The following is a 26,270-nucleotide window of genomic DNA, read 5'->3' as shown; positions in this document are numbered from 1 at the left end:
AGCTAATAATAATGATAATATTTTAAGGAATTAACATTGCATGAAAATACAGAATTTGGCCGGGTAAAATAATAATAGCAATGAAGTAATAGTAATAATGATAATGTGAATCGAAATCTTGGGCTCCTGTGGCACCAGTGAACTCAGTAACCCGAGGTGGAGCCCAGACTCATCAGGAAGCGATGCTGCAGGCGTCTGCTCCCCGTTTGTCGCGGGGGGCTGCTGCAGAGGAGGGGGGGGGGGGGGGGGGGGGGGGCGGGGTCTCCGGGTGGTTGACAGTAGATCATTTCAGGAGACACGCTTCTATATAAATCCACACAGCAGCGGCTACCGAGCGGCCCCTGTAATCCGCCCGCTCCGGGGGCTGGAGACGCCAGAGCAGATCAAGCAATTAAAAGAGTTATGCCACAGCTCGTGGAGCGTAACACGGGCCCTTCCCAGTACCGACACCGGCCACAGGATAACCTCTATTGGAGCCGTGTGGTGGCATCAGGATGCAATCTGACACGAAGCAGATTACAGGCAAGACACAGGAGTTTATGGGCCAGCAGGGTGCAAATTCACGTCCGCTTCTGGACAGTGGGAGGTTTATTGAAGGAGGGTATTTCATTGGAAGTTGTCATGCAAAGACATAAGCACTTTCGGAAGGGTAGATTATAACCTCAACGCGCTCATTAGGGGATTGTGATCATCCTTTGTTGCAAGCAAACCTGAACACGGTGGCATTAGTGCTGAAAGGCCTGATGGCAACATGAGATGGTCAGGATGAAGGGGCTTCAAATGCTGGGATGGTGCAAGAGACATGTCTTGAATACAAAAAAAAAAAAAAAAGGGTGTAAAGACTGATTCTGATTAAAGATGAGAATAAACCTGGACCTAATTGCACGTTGTAAAGTGAACAGAGTGGGCGACAACAAAGACGTGAAGACTTGAAAGCTTCCTTAAATAGAAAGGTCAAAAATGGGAGCCGATCATGTGGCTCAGTTTATATTTAACACCTAATTGATTGAATGAAAGGATGTGTGTGGCGCCACCTGTAGATTACTCCATAACCGCTGCACAAGTGTATTAGTTACACAAGGGCCATTTATAGGTGCAGATAAGGCCATGTGCATACATTACCACACGCACACGCACGCACACCAAGCGCCTGGCATTTGGAACTGCGGCCACATAAAAGACAAGGCAACAATCACTGATATTGTTTTATAATAATGAAAATGTTCATTGTAAAACAGTTCATCGTACAGACTCAGAATTAAAAAATAAAAATACTTTCTTTTTTAGAAAGAGCAAGGTCGTGTGATCTAACAATAAGAAAAAGTGCCATATTGCAGTAAAAGTGGTGCTGGTGGAATTTTTAGCCGACACTGTCATTGTTCTTCTTGTGGCAAAATACCTGAAGAGTTAAAAATTCTGGCAGCATCATTCAAGTCAATTTGCATTACATAAAAACCTGCTGATACTTTAAATCATTCTTTTTTCAACATGGCATTTGTCTACCAAATATGACTGAGTCATGTCTGATTATTTTTTCTGTCCTTGCTCTCAGGGTAACACAATTCTTCACATCTAAATATTTCACGTCAGTTTTGAGAAAAACCTCACATGAAAGTAGTTTACAAATTTAAAAAACGCCTTTAAAAGTAAACAAAAACAATCAGGCATAAGTTATTAAATCTCGCCCACTAGTAGAATCATGTACAAACAACCTGAGTACACTTGTGAGTTTATCAACTTAATTCATGCTCTTCTTAAGAAAGCTGTGCCCAAATCTGTGAAGAACTGAAGTCTTTACAGGAATCTTCAGTATGCATCAGTACCGCCGCCATCTATTATCCTGGTAGCCACGGTTGCTGCTCCTGTCGTCATAATGTCTGTTTCCGCCTCTGCCATCATGGTGACGGTTGCCGCTCCTGTCGCCCTGGGGCTGATAGTTGTCCCGGCTGTGTTGCTGGTGACGCCCAGAACCTGACTCCTCCCCGTAGCGCTGGGTCCTGGTGCCGCTGTTGGCGTTGGTTGGATGATGCCGATAGGGGCTGCTGTCCTGTTGTCTCGAGTTTCCACCTGAGGGCGGCTGCCTCTGCTGAGTCTTGGAGAAGCCAGAGTTCAACTGCTCGGCCTGCCACATCATGTTGTTCATCTACAGATGAAGAGAAAGGACAGTTAACAGGACCTGCGGTTCCTCCTGTTCAATTAAGCCAAAGAGCATGTTTCTTTTGCGGCCCAATTGTACAGTGTAAACATAATCTGTTACTGAGGAACAAAACTAAAATTAAGCATTCTTTATAAATAATTCTGTCACTGCATTGTAGTGAATTCTCATTATAAAAGTGGACAAAAGCTTACGATGGCATGTTTCTGCAGATTATCGGGAGGTGAAAAGAGTCTCTGCATCTGGGCCGGAGGAGTATATGGTGGAGAATTGAAGTGGTTCGGCGTCCTGTTAAGGTAAAAAGAAAATATTTTGTAATTCCAATACCAAAGTCTACAGAGTGTCACGTGTACATAATATGTACCGACAGCCACACACAAAATCCATGTTTGACTTCTCAATGGCTGTGATTATTTGAATTATGTTTTGTTCATGCTTTGACCTCATTTCTTCACTTTTACATATATGAAGAAATATTTTGAACACACATTCATTTACATCATCAGATAGCTATGCAATGGCAAAACAATTGGGGGGCAAAATAAAAACAATTAGCAGTAGGTTCTGTAAATTCTTCTACCAGTTTCAACAAGTTGAAGTCAAGACTTTTTAAATGATGAATGAAACAATTAGCCAAACAGAGAATAACCTTATTTCTCTCTTTGCTACAGCCATCTGAATGTAGTGCAGGCAATGCACTACAATTCTATCAGTTATCAAGTCCACATTGTTTTTGTTTATGCTTTTATTAGTGTATTAACATTTACAATTATAACAAAATTAAACAGTCAGCCAAAGCGGTTCTCTATATAAACTGTTTAAAGCACGACGGAAGAAGAGTTGAATCATTTTTAACATGATTAAAATCTACAAAAAGTAGCTAGGCATAGCGCAGAATATCTCGAGACCTAAAGTTTTATGATGAGGGTGATAAAGCTTACTGAGAGTTGTTTTGTTTGTTTTTGTTATCCCACCGCACAATAATGATCACAAGAAATGTTTATATGTATTCACACCAGTGGAAACATTTGTCAGCAGTTCAAGCACATTATAAATGTCTATCAAAAATCAAAACAACTGTATTCAAACTCAGACCTCCGGCTAAAGCAAGCAATACCTCGTCCAAGAACATAAATGAACAACACATAAATCTTCCATCCAGCCACATCAGCCAGATATTATTACAAAAGTCAGACAGGAAGGCAAAGTAATGTGACATCCTTTCTTCTAAGCGTTTAGTGCCAAGATCTTTGATGGAATCTGATAAACGAGTCCAGCAGCACTGATACAAAGCCAAGTCTGACAGATCAGATTCCAAGGAACTATATTTGCAACTCAAGTTTAAATCAGAGAGCTGTGTTGTTGTGTTGGTCATAGGTTGAGACAACACAACTAGCTCTTTCCCCAAACCAAGCAGGAAATGTTTGACAACGACTGAGTTATTTGGTCAAAACTAGTAACTGAGAAGGTGGGAAGCAGGATAATACAGACTTCCTTTTATACTAGCAACCATCCTTTGAGACTGCTAAGGATATCGAGACCATCTGTCCCACTTAGTGAGCCAGATTCATGATGAGTTAAGCTCAAAGGAACCTGGCTAACCAGTGATCCTCACTTTGAGATACAGGCTCCCACATTTATCTCTGTGCACATGCCATTTGCCTTTGTCTGCTCGACTTGTTTTGATTAGCTGGGAGTTAGACAAAAACCAAACAAAATTGCCCTTCCTGATATAAGATTTAAACACAGAGCCAAAGAAAAGAGGTCTACACATTAGACACAATAACTATTTTAAAAACTCTTATTTTCAAGGAACTGGAAATTTCTGGCAAAACATGCATTGCACTCTCCAATTCATCTCTGGTGCCAATATGTTCAGGTTTTCCAGTAAGGGCCTTAAACAGGCGCTGCAATTGGGCATGAAGCATGGAAAGGACTGCATACTGAATCTTCTGTTCGTCGTGTGAATACAAACCAATCCAATTTTATTCCACATCTTGTGTCAGAGCTCCAATTTTAAAACACATTAAAAGAGCACAAAAACTTGCCTGTCTAAGTTGTACTCAATAATTAGGAAGCACCTAACAAGCACACATTGGAGTCGTACTTCAAACTTATTTAGCTCCTGACAAACAAGAAAGGAAAAAGGCTGAAAAATACTGAAAGACATCTTTTATCTTCATTATGAAACTGCGGCCAGACTGTACTATAGCCAGGATGTAATGGCAAACACTGAAGTAAATGAGGGTTTGCACCAGCAGCCTTATTTAACAGGTGTGGAATGTAGTCACACCTTGCTACGGTCTAATGGCTTTATACCAGTTAATTCTGACACAGCCTACACGCAAACCTATTTTCATTTTCTCGATCGACATATGGCCAAACCGCACTGGTTTCATGAGATGAGACGTTTACTAGTATGAGGAGGAGAGGGACTGCTGTCTGCCAGGGCTGCAGCCTCACCTACTGGCAGGCAGCTGTATATAATTTGAACAGTCTCAGGTGTACAAGAATTAGAATCAATTGAAAGTGTAAGCGTTTAACCAACTGATCACCCTAATCACTGATCACTCCATGTTGACACAGTTAAGTATACAAGCTCTACCTGTGAGCACACGTCAAGGTTCAACTGAGAACCAAAAGGAGAACAGCTCAAAATCAAAAGGCAGGAGGGTCAACACATTCCAGTAGTTGCTGTAATGCCAGTGATGCTCATGTTTTTGTTTTGTTTCTGTTGGCGCAACAAAAAACATTTGAGCTATTCTTACCTCTGGCCGTGGGGGTTAGGAGTATTTGCAGGACTTGAATTCTGGGAGTTCCCTGGACTGCTGCTATGACTGCTTCCTATAAAGGAAGAAGACACAGTTTAAGAAAGAGAAAACCATTAATTTGAAAAGAAGACTTATACTAAGTCGTATATATTATTTCTCTTAAAAAGACAACAATTTAGATTAAAATTAAATGAATTAAAACGAACAATGATTGTTTTTTGTATAAATACAATTCAATATTTACCATGGATCTAGCCTGGCTCAATTCAAACCACTAATGTCCATAATGTTGCAGTGGATTAAAAACCCTCTGATCTGGTACATTAATCACACGTGTTGCTTCACAAGAAGCCTACATGATATGAGCAAAATCTGAAAGTTGCGATAATATTGTTCTATAGTAGTCTGACTATGTGGCTTAAACCACCACCACCAAATTGGCACCACAACGGTAGGTTTCCATAAAATGTTGTCTGGAATAGGATGAAGATTAATAAAATATGTTTCTAGAGCGGCAACAATCTTAACAGCAGCAAAATCACTATAGTTTATAACAAATATCTTTGAGGGAGCAAAATAAAAAACTAAAATGTCAGTTAATTAAACAAATATTCTTGACATAAAAACATTGAGCGGGGATGAAAGATGTTGAAATTAATTCAAATTATGCTAGTAGTCTATTTACAGAAATCTTTCCTGGAAGATTGTTTGGAACAGTTTAGTATTAGCTTAGCTAGTGTGCTGGGGTTCAATTATTCTGCGTTGGCCAGCAGTTCACTTTTCTACATGTTAAAATTTAACAAATAACTATTAGGAATCGTATTGACTGTTTATTTGCAAAGGTTTTATTTATACTTCCAGTGTTAGTGTGGTTTTATTTATACTTACAGTACAAATAGTGTAGTTGACAATAAAGTACATTAGAACGCAAAAAAGACAATTCTTCATATTTCTTTCCAGATCATCTGGTTCAAGCATTTGCTCCAAAACTCTGAAAATGGTATTGAAACCCTTCATGAATGCATGGCATATATATATATATATATATATATATTAAAAAAAATACCGAAAGGACGAGATCGCGGGTACAAGCGGCCGAGATGAGTTTTCTCAGAAGGGTGGCTGGCGTCTCCCTTAGGGATAGGGTGAGAAGCTCAGCCATCCGTGAGGAACTCGGATTAGAGCCGCTGCTCCTTTACTTAGAAAGGAGTCAGCTGAGGTGGTTCGGGCATCTGGTAAGGATGCCCACTGGGCGCCTTCCTTGGGAGGTGTTTCAGGCACGTCCAGTGGGGAGGAGACCTCGGGGAAGACCCAGGACTAGGTGGAGAGATTATATCTCAACACTGGCCTGGGAACGCCTCGGGATCCCCCCGTCAGAGTTGGTCAATGTGGCCCGGGAAAGGGAAGTCTGGGGCCCCCTGCTTGAGCTGCTTCCCCCGCGACCCGACCCCGGATAAGCGGACGAAAATGAGATGAAATGAGATGAGATATTTTAGGATGTATTGCCGTGTATATAATGTTCACCTTCACTGCCTTGACAATGAAATTACAAACGTCAGCAATGCTACAAACTGAGGTCTGAGGTCCAAACTGCTAGAGTCTAGTGATCATTCAAATTTGAACAAAGATGAAATGCATGACTGAACCTCTTTTTCTAAAATGTCATTTAATTATTGTTTATTAATTGATATTTATAACCAACTGTTTACAATATAACAACTTGGGAGCACTAGTGCTGTTTGACGTCGATTTAGTGAGTATTTATGCACCATGCATTGTGCTATTCAGCCAGTAAAATAGGAAGCAGTTTTTCAGATCCTGCTTCCTTAATTTGTTAGCACAATTAAGAGCTACCGAAACATATTTATGATAGTAATATGTTAACAGTTTGATTTAGATTGAATTTAAATTTTGCAATAACGTGTCGTAACTTGTCTTCTCACCTGATCTGAACTGCACATGAAGTGTTCTGCCGAACAGCGACGACCCGTCGAGCAGCTCCATGGCATACGGCACAGACACCTCGTGTTTGTACACAGCAAAACCAAATGTTTTCTGTTTCCCGTCCAGGTCTTTCGGGATCTTGGTTCTGATGAGAGGTCCTGCCTGTAAACCCATCAATACAGGTTTGAACACAAAGCAGCAACCAGCGCAAGCTACTGTTTGCTAGCTAGCTTGTAAGGCTACCTATAGCTAGCTAGCTTCTAAGGCTACTTATAGCTAGCTAGCTTCTGATGCTACTTATAGCTAGCTAGCTAAGTAACAGTAACTTCTCTACGAAATATCTACAACGTGTGCACACCAACAAATGGTGATGCAACACGTGAAAGGAAAGAACAAAACGTAACATTGCGGGTTATTTCAACTGACACAGTTTGGGGTTATTAGCATTATGAGTGTTATGCTAAAGCTAACGGTAAGCGCGACAGCACCTGTAAAAATAGCTCGAACATAAGCTCCTCCGTCACCCTCTGGTCCAGGTTCCTGATGAACAGCGTCCTGTCCGCTTCATCTTCTATTCCCATCGTGTTTGTGCAGATGGTGACTCTCCCCCAGGTGGTTTCACGTTGTAAACAGCGCTCTGCTGTTTATAGACAGGAAGGCCTGAGTTTGCCAAAAAGTGAATGTCTTATGACGTGAGCTTGTGTCGTAATTGACAGCCACTACTTTACGACAATTTAAATCCAGTGTGGCGGTAAATCCAAGCTCGACCTTTATTTGTTAAACAGCTCATGTGCTCATAGGTCTGAATATCCCCAGGTATTACTTCACATATTTAGTCTTCGGCTACATGGTGTTATTGTTATGTGTTGAGTTATATTTGTTTTCATTGTAAACAAGACAAAACTGTTTTTAAATATTATTTTATAGGTATTTGAGTGAGTTTTATCTTAAATTGACCTGCTCAGCTCCAAGTTCATTTTATGGTCGCAAATATTTATTATAATAGATATAACGTCTTATGGATATCAACACTCTGGGATCATCCAAGTGTCTGTAAGCCCCAACATTAATATTTGACTTGAATATTTGACTTTTGCATCATTTACAAAATGTTTTACCCTGTTATCCTCAGCCTAGAGCCACGCTCCCGCACAAATACCCCACAAGCTGGCGCCTCTATGCTCTCACCAAAGGTGTATGTGACGATATTTTCAGGGATTAAAGATATTCACTTCAATTGTATTGGATTTGCTGATTGCTGAAACTACAGTTAAAAAACTTTGGTTTTCGGAGAAAGATATAACCTGTCCATGACACTCAAGGCCTTTTTCCCAGTAGCATTTGACTTGTCACGGCGGGAAAAGTACTAATGACACTTAATGTCCCATGTTGTAGAAAGTAAGATTTGCATTTCTTCTTTGATCACACAGCCTAAATGCCAAAAAATCTCCCTTAAAATCAGCTGACAGGACCTCAGTCATTTTGTACCTCCAGCTAGGTTGACCCACTGTTCAACCTTTTTGGATTTGGTTTCTTATACACTTTTTAAGACTTGTGTAGTCCTGGCGTCTTTTGTTCAGCCGCTTCAACACTCTTTTCATATTTTACTCTTTATAATCCTACATTCATCTACCAATTGTTGTGTGTGGACTGCAAACGTGCTAGCGATTTAACTGATGTCATAGCTCAGAAATAAAGGATTAGCTACTTGACGGCTTTGTGATGCACAGGCAAAGCATATTTCTTCAACTCTTGTCTTCCCAATTGCCTGGCCCTCCGCCTCCCTGATTTCCTTGATTATTTTCAGATTTCGTGACCACACACAGTCACATGACTGGTCTTCATGCACCCAACCACTTTGGTACTGGAGGAAGTAGCAGCTGAGCGATTGGGCTGGCCTTGGGGCAGGAGACTCCAAAATTCTTTCATTAGACCTTGACACTACAACATCGCACAGGGTCGCCTTGAAGCTTCCAGATTATCCAGGGGTTCGTACCAAGACCGGCCCCAAGCCTCTGGTGTTAAGGTTTGCATCAAACCGTGGCCGAGCATCTTAGTCCAAAGTCGACCATCTATTCAGCTGCTGTTGTTGGCCTAGCTGTGTCACCCAGAAAACAGCCAACTTAAAACATATTTTTCTTGATACATAAAACCTCAAAATAAGATGTCTAAAACAACAAATTTAAGTTCTTAAGGGTAGCAAAACTTCAAATAAAACACAAAAAAGTGTAAATAGTGTCGTCGTGAGCCAACTTGCAAAATACAGGGACCCTGTAGCAACGAACGCCTTAACTTCGTTGCTAAAAAGTAGCAACGAAGTTAAGGCGTTATTAACACCTCCTAGTGTGGAAAAATGCCTTCCATGTAAAAGACAGCATTAATTCCTTATGGTGTACTTGTGGTGTACAAGTAGTGCTCAAAGACAGTTATGAATGTTGCTTTATATTTGCAAACATTTCATTTTCAGCTCTTCTGTTGATTGTAATGTTAATTCTTTTAAATATTTTTTTCAATGTTTTATGTTATTGTCTTTTCATAGCCCATCCATTGTACTGAGTTCTTCACAGTTAATGTTTTCTAAGTTAACCACCATGGCTCACTCTGATTGGGTCAGTGGCTTAAGAGCCTGGAACGAGAGCCTCTGATTCTGGCGACGTCACTGAATTTGGAGGTCAAGCGAGCGGCACGAGAGGCTTGACTTCCACCCTAATCAGCTGGGCCACGGTGTCGGTCCTCAATATAAATTACATCAATTTAAACTATTATGATTTTCTCCTTCATGCCTGGGAAGGATCCTTAACAGATTCTGACTTGGTAAGCCCAAGTAAGAGAAACACAGATGGCACAACTGCCATTACCTGAAGTCTCTTTTTTACTTTTCTTGCAATATGATAGCTGTTCTATTCCATAAAATCTCTATAATATATTTATTTCATGCATCGGTTGCATAACTTATGATGTTAATCCTGGGGCAAAACACACTGCAGTTTACCTCTCAAACCTTGGCTTTCATCATGTCTTGCAGCCTGTTTTGCACAGTTGTTAAGACTTGATGCGTTGGATGTTGGCACATTTCCCACAAAATGCTAATGATTTTAAAGCTGCAGGGCAGCAATGGAAGCAGTAAAAAAAGCCATACCATTAAACTAGACCTGTGCTGTACACTATTTGATGACTGATACTCTTGAATCTATTTTGGGTCTCTACATTACTATTAGCCCATAGATCTCCCTGATGAATGTCCTCCTCCCATTTTATAACCATTGGAAGGATTTCAGGAGAGCACTCTGAAAGTGCTGCTTTACAGGACGATTGGAAATGAGGTCAATGAGTAAGTGAAATGGAAGACAAAACAGGCAGATGTGCTGAATCCGTAAAGCCCTTACCACTTCCTATGCTGAACACAGTACAATGCATTTAGCTTAAGACCATTTGATGCCAAAATCAATTACATTTCTTTACAATAACCAGTTCAGTTGTTCCTTTGGACAATACTGCACTGTGTGACACTGGAGCTACCAAAAAGCAGCAGTAGGTGGCAGCATTGATCCAGTCATTCTTGATTTTTCACTGTTGCACTGGCAGAGTCTTCATCTCTGTGGGGGATTTGAGACAGTTGCTGTGCACCGAGGAAGAAATCTTTTTTTTATGTGGGGAAGGGAATTGGATTTGATTGTCATAGGAATATCCTCTTATCATGTTTCTCTTTTAGCCTGTAGCCCACTTTCAGCTTTTTTTTCTCATAACATTAAAGGATTCTAAATGGCTTGTTAGAGGGGGGAGGGTATTGTTGTCCACAAAACTATTTTTGGTATGGTGGTATATTTATTTTTTCAATTTAAGAAGAATGTTACCAAAGTTAAAGTCCGTTTATTTTTCATTTGTGGGATTGGTACTCCGTAATATGAGTATTCATAGATTCAATAAGTCCTTGGCAGTATATACACATGCTTACTGTAAGGGTCATTAAGATATCTCAGGTTAAATTGAAACAATAAGAGTTTCTCGTCATATGTTATTATTTTTCTGGCCATGTAATTCGCTGCTGACCTGTCCATTCTCTTCCCCTTTGTCAGATGAGATGGATGGATATTTGCATTCAACCATTCAAGTGAAATGCAGAAACTCACAGGTTTGTGTTCAAGACACCGGCAAGCAGAGTACTGTTATATCCTTTTTACCTCTCCGTTGTTCTCGAGCAGAAAGCCACAGTGCTTATTTGTCGTAGAAACACTTTTGTTGCAACAGCTGTATGCACTTTAGCTAACAAAAACAAATCACACCCCTTACTCATCATCTGCATCAGCTTATGTTTTTATGACTGAATGGGCTCTTGGATGCCTGAACACAAGACTTGGCTGCATTGAATTAATTTAATGCACAAAGAAAAAAATAACTTGACAATATGGGAGCAATGCTCAAGGGCAAGATGGCAGCCAGTGAAGGGGAGAAGCGACAAGGCAGGACCCCAGAAATAGCCCATGACCAGCCACCTCTGTTGTTCTGGTCAGATCTGGGTGAAATTTTCTGGTGGTTTAATGCTGCCACACAGTGCTGCTGTAATGAGGCTATACACACACACACACACACACACACACACACACACGCACACACACAAACACTGCACTCCCTTCCAATTATGACCCCTGGCCTGGAGGGTTTGGTGGGGACTCTGCAGTGATTGACTGGTGGCAAGACACATCCCTCTCCTTCACCAACACCTAACCTCGCATTAGGCTCCAACCTACACACAACGCAACCCCATCCGCTGCTCTTCCCTCCTGGTCATTAATATTTATAATTCATGCATAATGAAGTGATTTAGGATCATTTAAATGCACGTGAATATTTGTTCATTGAAAGTTGAATTAAGCCATTCCTCTTTGGCGGGGCGATGTCACAGAGCGGCTCCCCGTCTCAGTGCATCCAGGGCAGACTTTAATGACGTGTACCTTTTTTATAAGTGCTACTTGCTGCCTATCCAGCAACAACCTGGGACTATATGGAGTCTGCTTGTACACCTCCTGTGCTGCTATTGGATAGAATCAATGGGTGGTTTGCATAGTTCCATTGGCAATATCTGGATCAATCATACTTAATTCAGGATAGCAGTAGAATTGCTTTTGTGTTAATTATTCAGGACTGCAGTCTATACATAAAAGCTTGCTTTTAGATAGTTGGGTAAGAAGCATATACATAATCCCTTCAACATGTCGTAGTAGTAGTGTCCTGTGCTTTTATGAATGCGCAGTCCATATGCATATAATCCTGCCTATGACTAGTGACAAGAGAGAAGCAACAGTGGTGCCTATTTGAGTTTCACAAATTCAACATCCTTTCCCCGGGAGAATAATAATCATTCACTATCAATCAGCTTCAACAGGTTTGATTCAATTATTAAGTGTAGGAAAATGGAGGGAAATGTTCTGTCCCCGCTTTATAAGACAAATCTGAAGAAGAGGTTCCCTCTCTCTCTCACTCTTTCACACACACGTGGGCCTAAACACACACAAAAGTGCTTATCACTGGCAGCGTGCCACCCCACTTCAGCACCCTCGGAAAACGAATGGATGCAAAAATCTTTTGAAGGGTGTCCGAGCCACTCTGTTTCTTCGCGGCTCTCTCCACCGCTGTAACATTCGTGTTGTCTCGACATCAGTGCTGCATGTTTCTGCTCCCCTGACATGCTGCGACTTCATTTTCATTCTGGACTGCCCTCTGGCGTTTCATCTCCACTCTCTCCACACGCGCGCACACACACACACACACCCACACATGCGTGCGGACAAAAACAGATTAAGGCAAAGATCCATCCTGTTGCTACAGTGCTGCAGTGCTGAGTAGCAGTATCAGAGAGAGAGAGAGAAAGAGGGATGTCTGGCATCGACTCCACACCACAAAAAGGACTGCGGCACGGCATCCAAATCCCATTTTTCCTTTCCTTCACTAAACTCAAAACAGCGGCCATTACTCCTTACATTGTCCGAAGACTAATATTAACAGAAGTGTGTTGGAAGATTTCCTTTACATACATTAATCCCTTTACCCCACTCCTCCCATTACCTCTATCTCGATTACTGTCCTGAGAAGTGTGGTGTCAGCACATTTCCAATGGCCAGGCTCACCCCTGACACCAGCCTGTTGAGGTGCAGAATATCGCCATTTGCCAAAGGTGCCATATAACCGAGGAATGGATGTGAAATGGCCGTCCTATATAAGAATGATTAGGAGCAGGATCCAGAGGTGGGACCAAGTCATTTTTTTGCAAGTCCCAAGTAAATCTCAAGTCTTTGCCCTCAAGTCCCGAGTCAAGTCCCAAGTCAAGACAGGCAAGTCCCGAGTCAAGTCCCAAGTCAAGACTGACAAGTCCTGCAGTTTGAGTTTCGAGTCTTTTCGAGTCCTTTTGATCACTGATTAATAATATATTTACACAGATCATGTATGCTTTTAAAATCTGTATTTATTTATTAAAACAAGTGCAATTGAAATTGCAGAAAAAAAATTGTGCCAACATTGCACTTCCCTATTGCACTATTAACCAGTCATTTTTAACATTTAACTCATATTTTGCAAGAATATTCTTCATTTTAAACCACTCCTACAGTATGAACACATTTGAAAAAACAGGTGCAACTGTAATTATTTGTACAAAAGTGCTAACATTGTATTTTGCATTTTAACTAGTTCCACAGCAGTTTCTGTCCTGTCCTGTGTTGATCTCATCTCATTTATCTCACCTCATATTGTCTGTGTGTGTGTGTACATGTGAGAAACATAAAAAATACATGAACATGAACATTTCTGTCCTGTCCTGTGTTTATCTCATCTCATTTATCTCACCTCATATTGTCTGTGTGTGTGTGTGTACATGTGAGAAACATAACAAATACTTGAACATAATAATGAACAGGGTTGTGCTTTTTATATGTCAGGGCCCTATGCTGCATTGCATTTGCAAAAGACCAAATTGGCCAAAGGTGTTGTCAGTCATTTGTGCACGATGGGGACGTAGTATGATTCCACTAAGTGCCGCTGCGAGCCATTTTGGTGCCCTAAGCATAACTCCTCTATGATTATGTTAAATAATCATCAATAATTGTCAATCTTCTTTAACTTTTTTTGAGCAATTTAATATATCTCTTGTTCTGCCTTTTTTGTGATATACATGGCTAAAAGGTACCTAATATTTCTTTACTGAAATAATATCGGCATTATAATTGTAAGCTAATTTATTTAATGACGTTATTGTTGAGGGTTGATTTGTATTTCCGGTTTTAAGTGGGTTGTTGGTAGTGACTCTTATTTTGAAAGGGGGTTTTAAAGGAAGTGGTTGCTGTGATGAGTGAAGTTGTAAAATGAACGGAGAATAAACGGGTGTGCTGTCACGAGCATATGACCTGCTCTCGTGTCCTTTGTCGGCTGAAGCCGGACTTATGATACAACCAAATACTCGGCTACAGAATTATTATAACTATGATGATTTTTCAGTTGCCTATTTTTTGGTGCCCAATCAGGACTTGGTGCCCAACGCACAGCGCGTAGTGCGCATTTTGGAGCGGAGGCGCTGCACACACACACACAGACGCACACAAACACGATGAAAGATTCAGAGCGTTCCTTAATAACATACTTTTTAGTCTTTGTGTTTTGGGGACAGGAGCAAGTCTTATCAAGTCAAAAGGCTCAAGTCCAAGTAAAGTCACGAGTCATTGATGTTGAAGTACAAGTCGAGTTGCAAGTCTCTTTACATTTTGTCAAGTCGAGTCTAAAGTTATCAAATTCATGACTCGAGTCTGACTCGAGTCCAAGTCATGTGACTCGAGTCCACACCTCTGGCAGGATCCCTATAGGATGTTATCCCATCAATGAATCTCCAGCCTCTCTTGATGCTCCATACCTACTGTAAGTCCTCTCCGTTCCTCAGCTGCTTATTTACAAAGCCTCAAACACCTTCAGAGAAGATAATGATCTCTGTCAAAATGAAACTGCCCCCCCCATCCTCCAAAAGAAACGCCTTTTCCTTCCCCATTAGAATAAACAGAGTCCTATATCCCTGCTGCTGAGCAAAACATAACACCATATTCAATACTGCAGCCCATAGCCTACATCTTAACACAAAATCTTTCCCTTTGATTCGATTATGTTATCCCAACTCCTCGTGATGCAAACATTTACTCTCAGTGTAAAACCTCCTGGTCAGAGCTCTTCCTTTTGATTTGCACTTGAGTTCAGGCTTGCAATTTGACCGCCGTCAGTGATGTAATTGCCCTGAGGAGAACCCTGCAGTCAGTCAGACTCAAATCTGTAATGTCAGCAGATTGAACAGAAGTGGATTAGGTCTAAATTTACAGTAGATACAGAGGGAAATCCTTCAGTCGTGACAAGACAACACGGCTGTTCTAAAATAGAAGCTCTACTTGATAAAATAGCACTTGAGATGAGGAAAATTCATAATCCCACTCAAGTGACGGTGTCATCATCCTTGCATGTTTGTTGTGGTTTAAAAAACATTGACTCTTATAATCCATTCATCACTGGCGCACAGTTAAGAGACTGTTAAACCACCCTAGGCACTGGCTAAAATTGCAAGCTCCAAGAAGTCAATGATGAAAATGAAATAAATTTTCATTTGTCAAGCCGGCTGGGTGTTTATGGAGAGCGGAAAAAGGTCAACATGTTTTTTTTCTTCCTGTGTAATACTCAGAACGAGTATTACACATTAACTATGATTTACATTAATTGATTTCAGTCGACTACTTGAATCAAAATACCGGCCTCTTTTTCAGTGTAAAAGTGCAGAGCTAACCTTCAAATTCACAGTAAGCTCTTCAGGAGACCTCAGGATTGTTGTTTTTTCTTCCTCAGTCCGATCACTTGCCCTTTATCTTCACTGTCAGGGTAAAGCAAATTATTTCAAACCCATGTAGGAGCAGCTCTAGGCTGTACTGGGTTCCTTACCGCAGAATAATAGAAAGAAAAGTTCAAGATGAATTTGACATATCCGGCAGGATGGGACCATGTCAAATCCATTGAAGGCTGTTTCAGGGGTTTGGATCTGTGGTTGTCACAACTAATATTGTGTGGGCCCTCATCATTGGCTTCTGGGGTTCTCTGTGTGTACAAAAACAATCAGCATTTTCCTTGGCATTCAGCTGTCTTTTTTTGGAAAAGAGGTGTGTAACTACTACAGAACATGTAGAGCGATTGTGTTTTGTTGCAAATGGAGAGAGATAATGGACCTAAACCATGATCCTCACATTTTTGCTCTTGTTGTTGCTCTATAAGAAGAATATTATGTTTATGAAATCTAAACAAATAGCAGTGCACTAATTTGCGTGTTTTTTTTAAATAAAGAAGCTTTGCCTCTATTAACAAAGACATCAGCATAAGTTACTGCTTATAAGACATTATGCCGATAGACACTGTGACAAATATGCTTTTAGATCGCTGCTTTCACTGTTATGACCATTAGGAGTATGCATAAGGATTTCCTGGATGGCTGTGGGCCTCAGGCTGCCCTTTAGGCACATGCAAACAAAACCTGCAGCTGGAGGACAAATGTCACAGAAGAGTATCATTGGTCTTTTAAATCATAGTCCATCCCATAAACTGCATATAAAAATACATAAAGATATATAGCTCCTATAGTGTGAGGCCAGATAATCTTTTTCGCCCTAGTGGTTGGCTGCAGTACATGTTATCAATATCGCCATAGATATGACTGTGCACTAAAAAGTCAAAAAACACATCAAATAAATTATTCTCAAAGATGGTTTCTGTAATTTGAGGCTTCTCACACTGATGTATGTCAAATTTTTGATGCCATCAAAATGGGATGAAACATGATTCACAGCTGAAACTGAATCCCAATTGGTCCAAAGCATGTACAGTGCTGTGAAAAAATGTATTTACCCCCTTCCAGATTTTTTATTTTGTTTCATATTTGTCACACTTAAATAATTCAGATCGTCAAACAAATTAATTATCGACCAAGATAACCCAAGTAAATACAAAATGCAGTTTTTAAATGACGATTTCATTTATTAAGGGAAAAAAGCAATCCAAACCTACCTGGTCCTTTGTGAAAAAGTGGTTGTGCCACCCTTTAACTGCGATCAAGCGATTGCGATAATTCGCAATGAGTCTTTCACATCGCTGTGGAGGAATTTTGGCCCACTCTTCTTTGCAGAATAGTTTTAATTCATTTTCTTTTAGCATCTCAATCCGATTTAAATCCATACTTTGACTAGGCCACTCCAAAACCTTCATTTTTGTTTTTTTGAGCCATTCAGAGCTGGACGTGCTTTGTGTGTTTGTGAAAATATGCAAAAATATAAGAAACCAGGAAGGGGGCAAATACTTTTTCACAGCACTGTATATACAGAAACTTGATAGAGTGGCTCCACTCCAGGATTACTACTGGGGCAGACTCAGGCCACAAAGTGCATCAAACGCAAATGATGGCGGCATATTTATATACAGTCTATGGGACATCTCCCTTACAGTGCTGGGTTGCAGCTGCTATTGTATACTATATCCGAAGAATATGTCTTATTTCAAGCATGGAGTTTCTTTTGTCTGTCCCAATGGGACATGTTAACATCAGCAGCGATCTGACCTTTATTAGGTTTTGACATGAGAGTTAGGTGTTTTGAACAGAATACTTCCAGGCTTACAGGGTTCAGCTCACATAGGCTGTTGATAAAGTGAATATGGGGTCATGGTATTGAGACAAAAAGTATGAAAATGACAGTAAATGAACATGAATGCATTTTTTCATATTCACCATAACTATTTTACAAATCCATCGGAAGTAAATATGTACTGTGTTGTTTGTCAGTTACAAGTGAGCATGACTTTGTTTTTTGCACACATTCAAACAGAGAAGGGACATTCCTGTGATATGCCCTTCTGCTTTCCATTTTCCCACAGCACACTGATGCATGCAACAATGCATCAGTTGCCTGCCCAACTAGATTAAAGGGAAGAACCGGGATCTTCCAAAAATAGCTCTTGTATCAAAACTCCCAGCAGCTGCTTCATGCTCCACCCAGAGATCATACTCTATTAATCTTTCAACAATTTATTGACGGGATGTCGACATAAATTTGTCTGATGGACGTTGGAGTGAATGAAATATTAATTTTATATTCTCTGTCTGGTGTTTTGAGATGTAGGGGAAAGGTCTGTCCCCCCTGGCAACAAAAACACAGCGGTTGATACATTAACTAGCAGATAATGTTGATGGAATGCAGAAGAGTATTGATGGCATCTGCTCATATGCCATATGCAAGCACTGTAGATAGGAGACAAATGACAGGAAAGTGACATTGTAATATTGACAACAAAGTGTCCTTGATATTATTATCAAGACTAAATAATACAGCCATGCATTCAATTCATACAACAACATGTGGAACATGCTGAAAGGTTCTTGAGGACTTTTTTCCCAGCAATTTCAGTGCAGCAGTATTTGCAAACATTTTATGCCTCCGCATTAGCAACTGCCAGTGGCCTGATGCATTATGTTTTCAGATTGTCGGTTAGTGTCACGTCCCATTGTTGTGAACACAATATTTAAAAAACGTTCAAAATTGGTACAAATGTTCTGTTGGACTCAAGGATGAACCAATCAGATTTTGATGGTCAAAGGTCAAGTATACAGTGACCATACAAAACACATTTTTTACACTGTGAATGCATTTTGTAAAGGACACATCAACAGATTTCTTTTCAGAATTAGCACAAATATTCACTACGAGTAACAGAGTTAGGGTAAGGTCTCAAAAACATGCAGTGCATTGTCAACAAAGATAATAGCCATTGGTTGCATTTTGAGAATAGTGGAAATACAATGACAGGGTGAGCCCCCTACCTGCAGCCCTTGTAAGGGAATGTAAAAGAGAAATACATAACCATATTTACACTTTTATTTTCAGCAAACTGACGGCAATGTAACTGCGATTGGACGCGGCACCAAGGTTACTCCGTGGTTTGATGCTGCCTATTTAAAATCGGTCGGCAAGTAAATAAATTATGCACATCAATTCACGCTGCGAGTACAAGGAAAATGCTGTTGCGTGTAATTATAGCAACAGATAGAGATGGGAATCAGAGGGGTGTTGGCGGTGTTCCATAAATCATATCTGTACATTTTATAGCTTTGCATGGGGGTCTAATAGCAAAACATGCTTCCACTTTATGGTACCACGCTCCAGTCTTGCAACCAGGATACTTAAAGCATGTCGCCATGCAGGGGGAATATGTAAATAGTAAATTTAGTGTGTTCCTTATTTTGTTTTACAAAGACTCTGGACAATGTCATGAACTGCAGCAGAAACGTATATCAACAGACTTTCGGGCTACGGGGAAGAAATATATATATATATATCATTGACTGGAACAGATTGGAAATCAGATTCAGCAGATTCTGAGACATTACGAGTGGACTGAGAGGATTTTAATGATGAAGGACTAATCCCAAACCAATTTTTTATTCATTAGCAGGGTCAGGCAAGTGTCATGCTGAGTGGTTGAGGCAGCCTCACTGCAGCACAAGAATGACAGCAGCAGAATAAGCAGCACTTACAGTGATATATGACTTTATTAATAGGTGACACGTGACAGGGGGAAAAGGTTGAAACCATCACCACTCTGGTAGCAACACCCCAACCACTTGCGATCCCAATGTTTTAATTCCATTATGATGAAGGAATGAGATAAGCGAGCTGTTTGGCAGGTCAAAAAAACACTGACAGAAATCAATACTGTTATCTGCTACACCGCAGCCCGGTGACTAGAATAACAGTATAAGGACATAAGTGTTATTAACAAGAGCTTAGGGTTACAAAGGGGTGGAACATTTCCGGTAAATTTCCGGAAACTTTCTATGGGAATATTAAGCTCGGAAATTTTGAAATTAAATAAATACACAAATTAAACGCTGAGCAATAAAAACATCATTCAAAACTCTATTCTAAAGATATATGGAATGCAGCACACGCTGCACATTGAATTTCAACCCTGCACTGTGCATTTCTCAATCACATGCGCAGATAATTCCCAGCATCGTGCACACTACAGCAGGCCTCAGAAGCCCTGCTGTAGTGTGCAGGACTAGTCAGGTAAGTTTCGATGATATTACTAGGGAAAACATATTAGCATGCTGATTGAGGATTGTTCATCTGTTCATCTAGCCAATTTCTATTCATTTATCCATCAATTGGAAAATACTTTTAAAGACGATTCCAATTGTTTGGCTAACTAATTATATCTCTGGCATTGCTTTAGTGTTTTTTTACAAGCTTTTTTCTCATGTTATTCTACAGAACAATGCCACGTGCACCATCACATGTGTGGAGACATTTCATCCAAGCCAATGTAGAAGGAAAGGCTGTGTACATTTGCAAATACTGTGCAAAGACCTATGTTAAAGAGGACATATTATGCCCATTTCACCACAGTTGATATGGTTCCTTGGGGTCTTAATGAAATGTCTGTAACATTTTTTGGTAAAAATACCCCAAGGATCATTTAAAACAGCACCTTTTTACTCTAAAACAGACCTCCTCAGATCAAGCTCTTTTGAGGGCCCCTGCCCCCTCTCACCCCGCCCCCATCTTACCCCACCCCCTGTCACCCCTCTCATCCCTCCCCCTTCTCACCCCTCCCCCCTCTCATGGAGGTGTAGGACATGTGTTTGAATGTGTTCTCACTACAGAATGCATTCAACATCTATAGGGAAGATTATGGGCCTTTATGTCTAAAAGGAATAGAGCAGTAAGTTTTTTTTTTTTTTATGCATGAGATATCAGTCATTTCTGCATTAAAATTATGACTGAGGAATAAATTACTCTTCCCTCTGTATTACTTTGCTAACTGCTCATCTTACATGTGTCAATTGTTGACATGTTACATATCAAACATTAAAAGCACACAACTGTTTCTATAAACTTTTATTGTCAGAAAGATTGCTAGAAAGATTGCCACAGAGCTTTTTAATCATAGTTATTAAATGTACTGGCTAGGACAGAGGTAATAAATACAAAAAATACCAAGTATAATAAATACATTCATTACAAAAATACAATTTGTGCCATCAGTAGCTATACTGTAAACAAAGGAACACTTTATATTTGTGTGTCACCTTTTATTCTCTAAATACAATGTGAACTTTGCTCAACCGTTACAGGTATTTGGCGTACAGAAGCTTTGTGAGCTGGTGTTGAGGCCCTCTGGGCCGGAGAATCAGGGTGGTCCTGCCCTCCTGCTCGCTGCTCCAGATACGCAGAGTGTTCCCTGATGCTCAGGGAAGTTATACAGGGTTCAGACCTGCCCTTGATTGAAACTCGACACATAGCTGGCTATAACTTCCTGCTTGTCAGGTTTCTCATACTAGGCAGAGAGATCCTCAGGTTTTGAGATCTTCAGTATCTCATTCACATAAGGGGCCGGGTCCTAAAAAATCTCGTGAAAGATGAGGTCCAAAAGGTTATCCATGTAATCTGTAATACAAATTGGGGAAAAAGTTGGACATTTTGCACTTTTTTGTATTTATTATTTTCTTTTTATAATTATATTATTCTATTTATCGTGAAGACGATAAATAAATGGTCTTTAAATGGTGAAGACAATTTAAAGACAGCAGTTAATTGATATGTTATTTATGTTTCACATACTGTTTGTACATTGTTTGGCTTTTAAATAGAGCCTGTAAGAATCATGGAAGATTGCATCTGCTTTCACCGGCTTTGCAGTGCACTCTCCCTTCTTATATATTACATCTGTCCCCAGCCGACACACAGGACACACCTCAAACAGCTCCAGGAGGCAGTTTTCATAGACAATATATGTGGGTGTCTTATGAACAGGGTTGGAAGATTCCATTCTATTAGAACGACAAAGATTTCACCAAAAGGCTGCAACAGCTAAAAAAGTGTAGGATGGTAATCTGTGATTATTGAAATGTTTAGATTAAATATTGAGTCACTCACGTCACATCTTGTCCTCTCCCTCCTCCAAGCAAGGTCTCTTACAGCTGAGGTCCCAACACCGACATCAGTGCAGCACAGTGTGCCTATGATAAAACAGACACAATATCCATAGAGTCACAACAAATGAGATGCTGTTACAACTTTAACACGGAGACACAATCAAGGACATGACGAAGTAACTGAGGGTAAACAAACCTGTACTTGCCTGAACACCAAAAGCAGCAATGTTATTTATGTTTGTCTACTGTCATGCATACAAGGATACAAGGACACATTTCCCCAAACTAGGGCTGGTAATGAATAATCGTTCTATTCCCGCACATTATGACAACAACATACTCCGGTATCTTGAACGAGCGGCCATAGCAGCAGCTGCAGCTGGATGTTAGGTTCGTGAGTGTTGGGCTCTCCACGCTCTTCCCCCCGCTCGCGTGTCCTCCCGTTAGTACTGTGCCGCTGATTTTTTTCCCACGGCAGCACTGGGCTGGAAGTTCGCTACGGCCGACACTCGTAGCAGCTACTACAGACTTCCGTAGCTAACTTCAAGCTCCAGCAGCTACAACCGGAGCTCTTAGCAGCTGCTACAAACATCCGTAGCTAACTTCAAGCTCCAGCAGCTACAACCGGAGCTCTTAGCAGCTGCTACAAACATCAGTCGCTAACTTCAAGCTCCAGCAGCTACAACCGGAGCTCTTAGCAGCTGCTACAAACATCAGTCGCTAACTTCAAGCTCCAGCAGCTACAACCGGAGCTCTTAGCAGCTGCTACAAACATCCGTAGCTAACTTCAAGCTCCAGCAGCTACAACCAGAGCTCGTAGCAGCTACTACCGGGGTTCGTAGTAGCTGCTAAGGGGCTCGTAGTAGGTGCTACGGCCCCTCGAGCAGGGGGGGGGGGGGGGGGGGGAGAGCGTGGAGAGCACAACACTCAAGAACCTGCCATGTGATCACCGTTCACCATGGACTCGCCAGCCGTCCTCGATTAATGAAAACTCCTGTAGAGTCTCTACCTATCCCCCACCACTACATACTAGCCCCCCACCCCCTCACGCACACGGCACAACATGCTAACGGCACTAGCCTCCACACAAAATGTCTAAAAGAAGCAAATACCAGAATTATAAAAAAAAAATACTTACATTTCCCTCGTCTTCAGTATTGCCATGGAAAGATGGCACGACCCCTCTTTCAATAACAACCTTTAAGAGAATCCAGCGTTATATTGGCCCAGGTTGATAAAACAGTCCGATTCAAAGTGGTGGCAGGAACTTTGCCATCATATATGAACTCAATCCATCTCAATATTGTGTCTTCTGAAGCTGGAGTCACATGAAGACATGTTTGCAGCCGACCACCGATTCATGCTGCTAGTTAGCTAATCCAAGTGTTTCCAAGGCTTGCAAGAATGAAATAGCGGACACCGGTGGACCGAGCTTCTATAAAGTGGGAGGGTCCATCTAGGGGTGGGTCGAGTGGTAGTGGGGGAGTGCATAGAGCTATGGGGGAATGTACTAAATGGGCATTTTTCGACTATGACGTCTATTTCGGGGGAAATTCCATTGGACGCACTTTAGCACATAGTTTCTGAAATAGAGGAACCACAACAAATCGCGGGAGTGATTTTTTTCCTGAGTTTTTGGGACGGTAGACATGCCAGATACCCAAACTAATGTGTAGAAGCACTACAAAAATGGAATTTTCATAATATGTCCCCTTTAAGAATTACACAAAGATGCAGAAGTATATAGTAAAATGCCCAAAGTAGCCTCAGGGCTCAAATCAGCCTAAGACAAAACAAAATGTTTATATTATATATATGACAAGGTAAATACAATTAGTATAAATTACCCACAAAATGTCTAGTTTATTCCTGTTAATTCCTGCATATTCCTGTATATTCCCGTTAATTCCCATGGAAAGTTTCCAGCTTTTAATATTCCAGGAATTTTGCAACTCTACAACAGCTAAATGAATATGTTTAAAACTTGAAATGACCAACAAAAATAAGAAAACAGCCAAAGAAATATAGCAGCTTTGTTGGTTGTGTACCTTCTCAAACTGGTTTGGATTTACATCTGAGATAAAAATGTTTTCCTCCTTATAAATATTCTTGGTTAATATTCATTTTTGGTATATAATATCAACATCTTTAACTTTTTCACCCTGCACAGCCTTGCACTGTGGGATGTCTCCTTATTATCTTGTTTTAATATTTTCCATCTGGCTAATGAGGGCTTATTTTCATTGTGCCCAGAGGCGCACTTGTTTGTATTGTTGCTTTCCATCACTTGGTTAAATGTTAATTGAGTTTTTCATATCATTTGTGCTGAGTTAATGTCTCACTCAAAGGATTTCTCCCAAATTAGCTTTTAGGGTCTCTGCAGGTGTTGCAATTCCACTCGCAGTGCTAGGGTTTTACACATAATTGTTTGTTGTTAAACCATGTTTCTTCTCTTAATGAGCCGTCTGTTGTTGTTGGAACAGGAAATGGAATTGACCTACTGACTATCACAGAAGTGAAATGAGCTGCATTGTCTAAGGAAATGATCAGTTTCATCCTACAATGTAATCACTGCAATACACGATCTGTGAAGCATCTGCGATTTTTACAACTACATTTGTGAGAGTTTCTATAGATGCATGAATTTCTCGTTCTATTTAAGACAATCAATGGACTGCAACTTTTGAAACCCTGTATGTCTTGTGGTATTACTCTCATGTATTTCAACAACAATACTAACCCCATTGAGATGAGTAAGCTGTGTGTACCATGCAGCTAATGGACTGGACGAAGTTTAGAAAACACTAACCTTAATGGATGAGCTTAAAGTTGACATATTATGCTAATATTCAGGTTCATAAATGTAGTAATTGTTATTACTTGAAAAGTTTTACATGCTTTAATGTTAACAAAAAATGTCACTTTCCCTGTTATGGTTGCTCAACTGCTTTCAGTGTGTGTTAGCCTCAGCTTTCGCTTTACCTAGCTTTGTTAGGTGAATAGTCAGATTAGCCACTCAGCATTATGCTAATATGGGCCATTGCGTTGGCACATTACATCATGAGAACCCGCAATTAACCTGGCTAATGCTTTAGACATTTTGCTTAGATTTGAAATGAGGGCTTTGGAGTTTGCAGTTTTTTAAAGCCATTCAAGTACAAACAGTGATAAGTGAATGGAGAAGGATGACTGGTTTGATCTACAGCGGATAACAGGATGGTGTTGACTATATTAAATCTCTTATCTTATCTTGGATATGTGCTAATGAAAGGTTCCGCTATTATTTTATCCTTATCTTTACTGGTTTATAAGAATGGCAAGTTAATATTTACAGGAGCTCGTGATTAACATTTCTTTAATATGGATCTGTACAGGATAAAAGCGTATATACATGTATTATTTATAGAAGAAACCCATAAATTGCAATGGTACATTGGCAAAGTTAAGCACTGAATAGTAATGTGATTGAAGCATGTGTAAGAAAATAAAGTAATAAAAAGTAGTGAAGTATAAAGTAAAGCTAGTGAAGAGCCAGCGCTCGAAAGTAGCAGTGACGAGCAGGGAGAGCAGTGTTGAGGCTGAAGAGCTGCTCTGAGCGTTGCCCAAGTCCTGCTCAGGGCTATGAGCATGTGACTGAGGCAGTGTAGGTACTGCAGTGGCAGCAGCTGGTAATTACCACTGTATCAGCAACATGTCCATTTTGTTGTCCATTTCATTAGCTACGCATGCGCTCCCAACATGCAATGGGTCAAGTATTATTATTATCCCCCTCCCCACAGCATATTGTATTCCATATAACACCATAAATTATTGATGTTTTCTAGTCGACCACATGACTCAATTCCATTAATGTATGTAAGATAAAGCCTCCTGGCTTTGTAACAGTACTTAATAGGTTAAAAACCTTATGAGGATATATTATTAAAGCTTCCCGGCACCCTCCCTCCTTCTCTGTGTCTCTCTCTCTCTCTCTCTCTCTCTCTCTCTCTCTCTCTCTCTCTCTCTCTCTCTCTCTCTCTCTCTCTCTCTCTCTCTCTCTCTCTCTCGTTAATATTGTTAAATGTAATGCAACTGTGTGCTACATTGTTGTGGCTCTCTCGTTGAAGGAGGCGGGGCTTAATATTACTTGTCGCCTCTGTTTTGATCAGAGGATAATGTTTGACTTCGTTACTGATTACTTAACAAAAAAAATCATAAATATGTAAACATGTAATGTGCTGTATTTCAAAAATATAGTGGAGGAGAGGGCATTGATATGTGCTAATATATATAGTGTAAAATACAGACAAATGAAAATTTACAATTACAGTAATGCAGTTGCTGCATCCCACCACTGCTAACCATAAGGGTTAGTCATAGGATTCAATCAGTTTAAAGACTATAAAATAAAATTTTAATCCCAGAGTAT

General features: G+C 40.4%; 1 protein-coding gene and 1 long non-coding RNA gene across 2 annotated transcripts; both read right to left on the bottom strand.

The window, feature by feature from the left end:
- Positions 1 to 1,192: 1,192 nt before the first annotated feature.
- On the bottom strand, positions 1,193 to 7,558 carry rbm7 (RNA binding motif protein 7). Its single transcript, XM_062386524.1, has 5 exons — positions 7,359 to 7,558; positions 6,870 to 7,032; positions 4,924 to 4,999; positions 2,350 to 2,443; positions 1,193 to 2,143 (listed from the first exon to the last, which is right to left on the bottom strand). Exons 1-5 carry the CDS (start codon positions 7,449 to 7,451, stop codon positions 1,817 to 1,819), a joined length of 753 nt encoding a protein of 250 aa, XP_062242508.1. The 5' UTR covers positions 7,452 to 7,558; the 3' UTR covers positions 1,193 to 1,816.
- Positions 7,559 to 20,810: 13,252 nt separating this feature from the next.
- On the bottom strand, positions 20,811 to 22,491 carry LOC133952257 (uncharacterized). The gene is made up of 3 exons (XR_009920529.1): positions 22,203 to 22,491; positions 21,864 to 21,946; positions 20,811 to 21,374 (listed from the first exon to the last, which is right to left on the bottom strand). It is a non-coding gene; the product is annotated as an uncharacterized LOC133952257 (long non-coding RNA).
- Between the last annotated feature and the right edge of the window lie 3,779 nt (positions 22,492 to 26,270).

This window comes from Platichthys flesus, chromosome 4 (assembly GCF_949316205.1).
Source record: "Platichthys flesus chromosome 4, fPlaFle2.1, whole genome shotgun sequence".
NCBI classification, from domain to species: Eukaryota; Metazoa; Chordata; class Actinopteri; order Pleuronectiformes; family Pleuronectidae; genus Platichthys; species Platichthys flesus.
The sequence above is the reverse complement of the archived record's forward strand: the minus strand, read 5'-3'. Positions and strand labels throughout refer to the sequence as shown.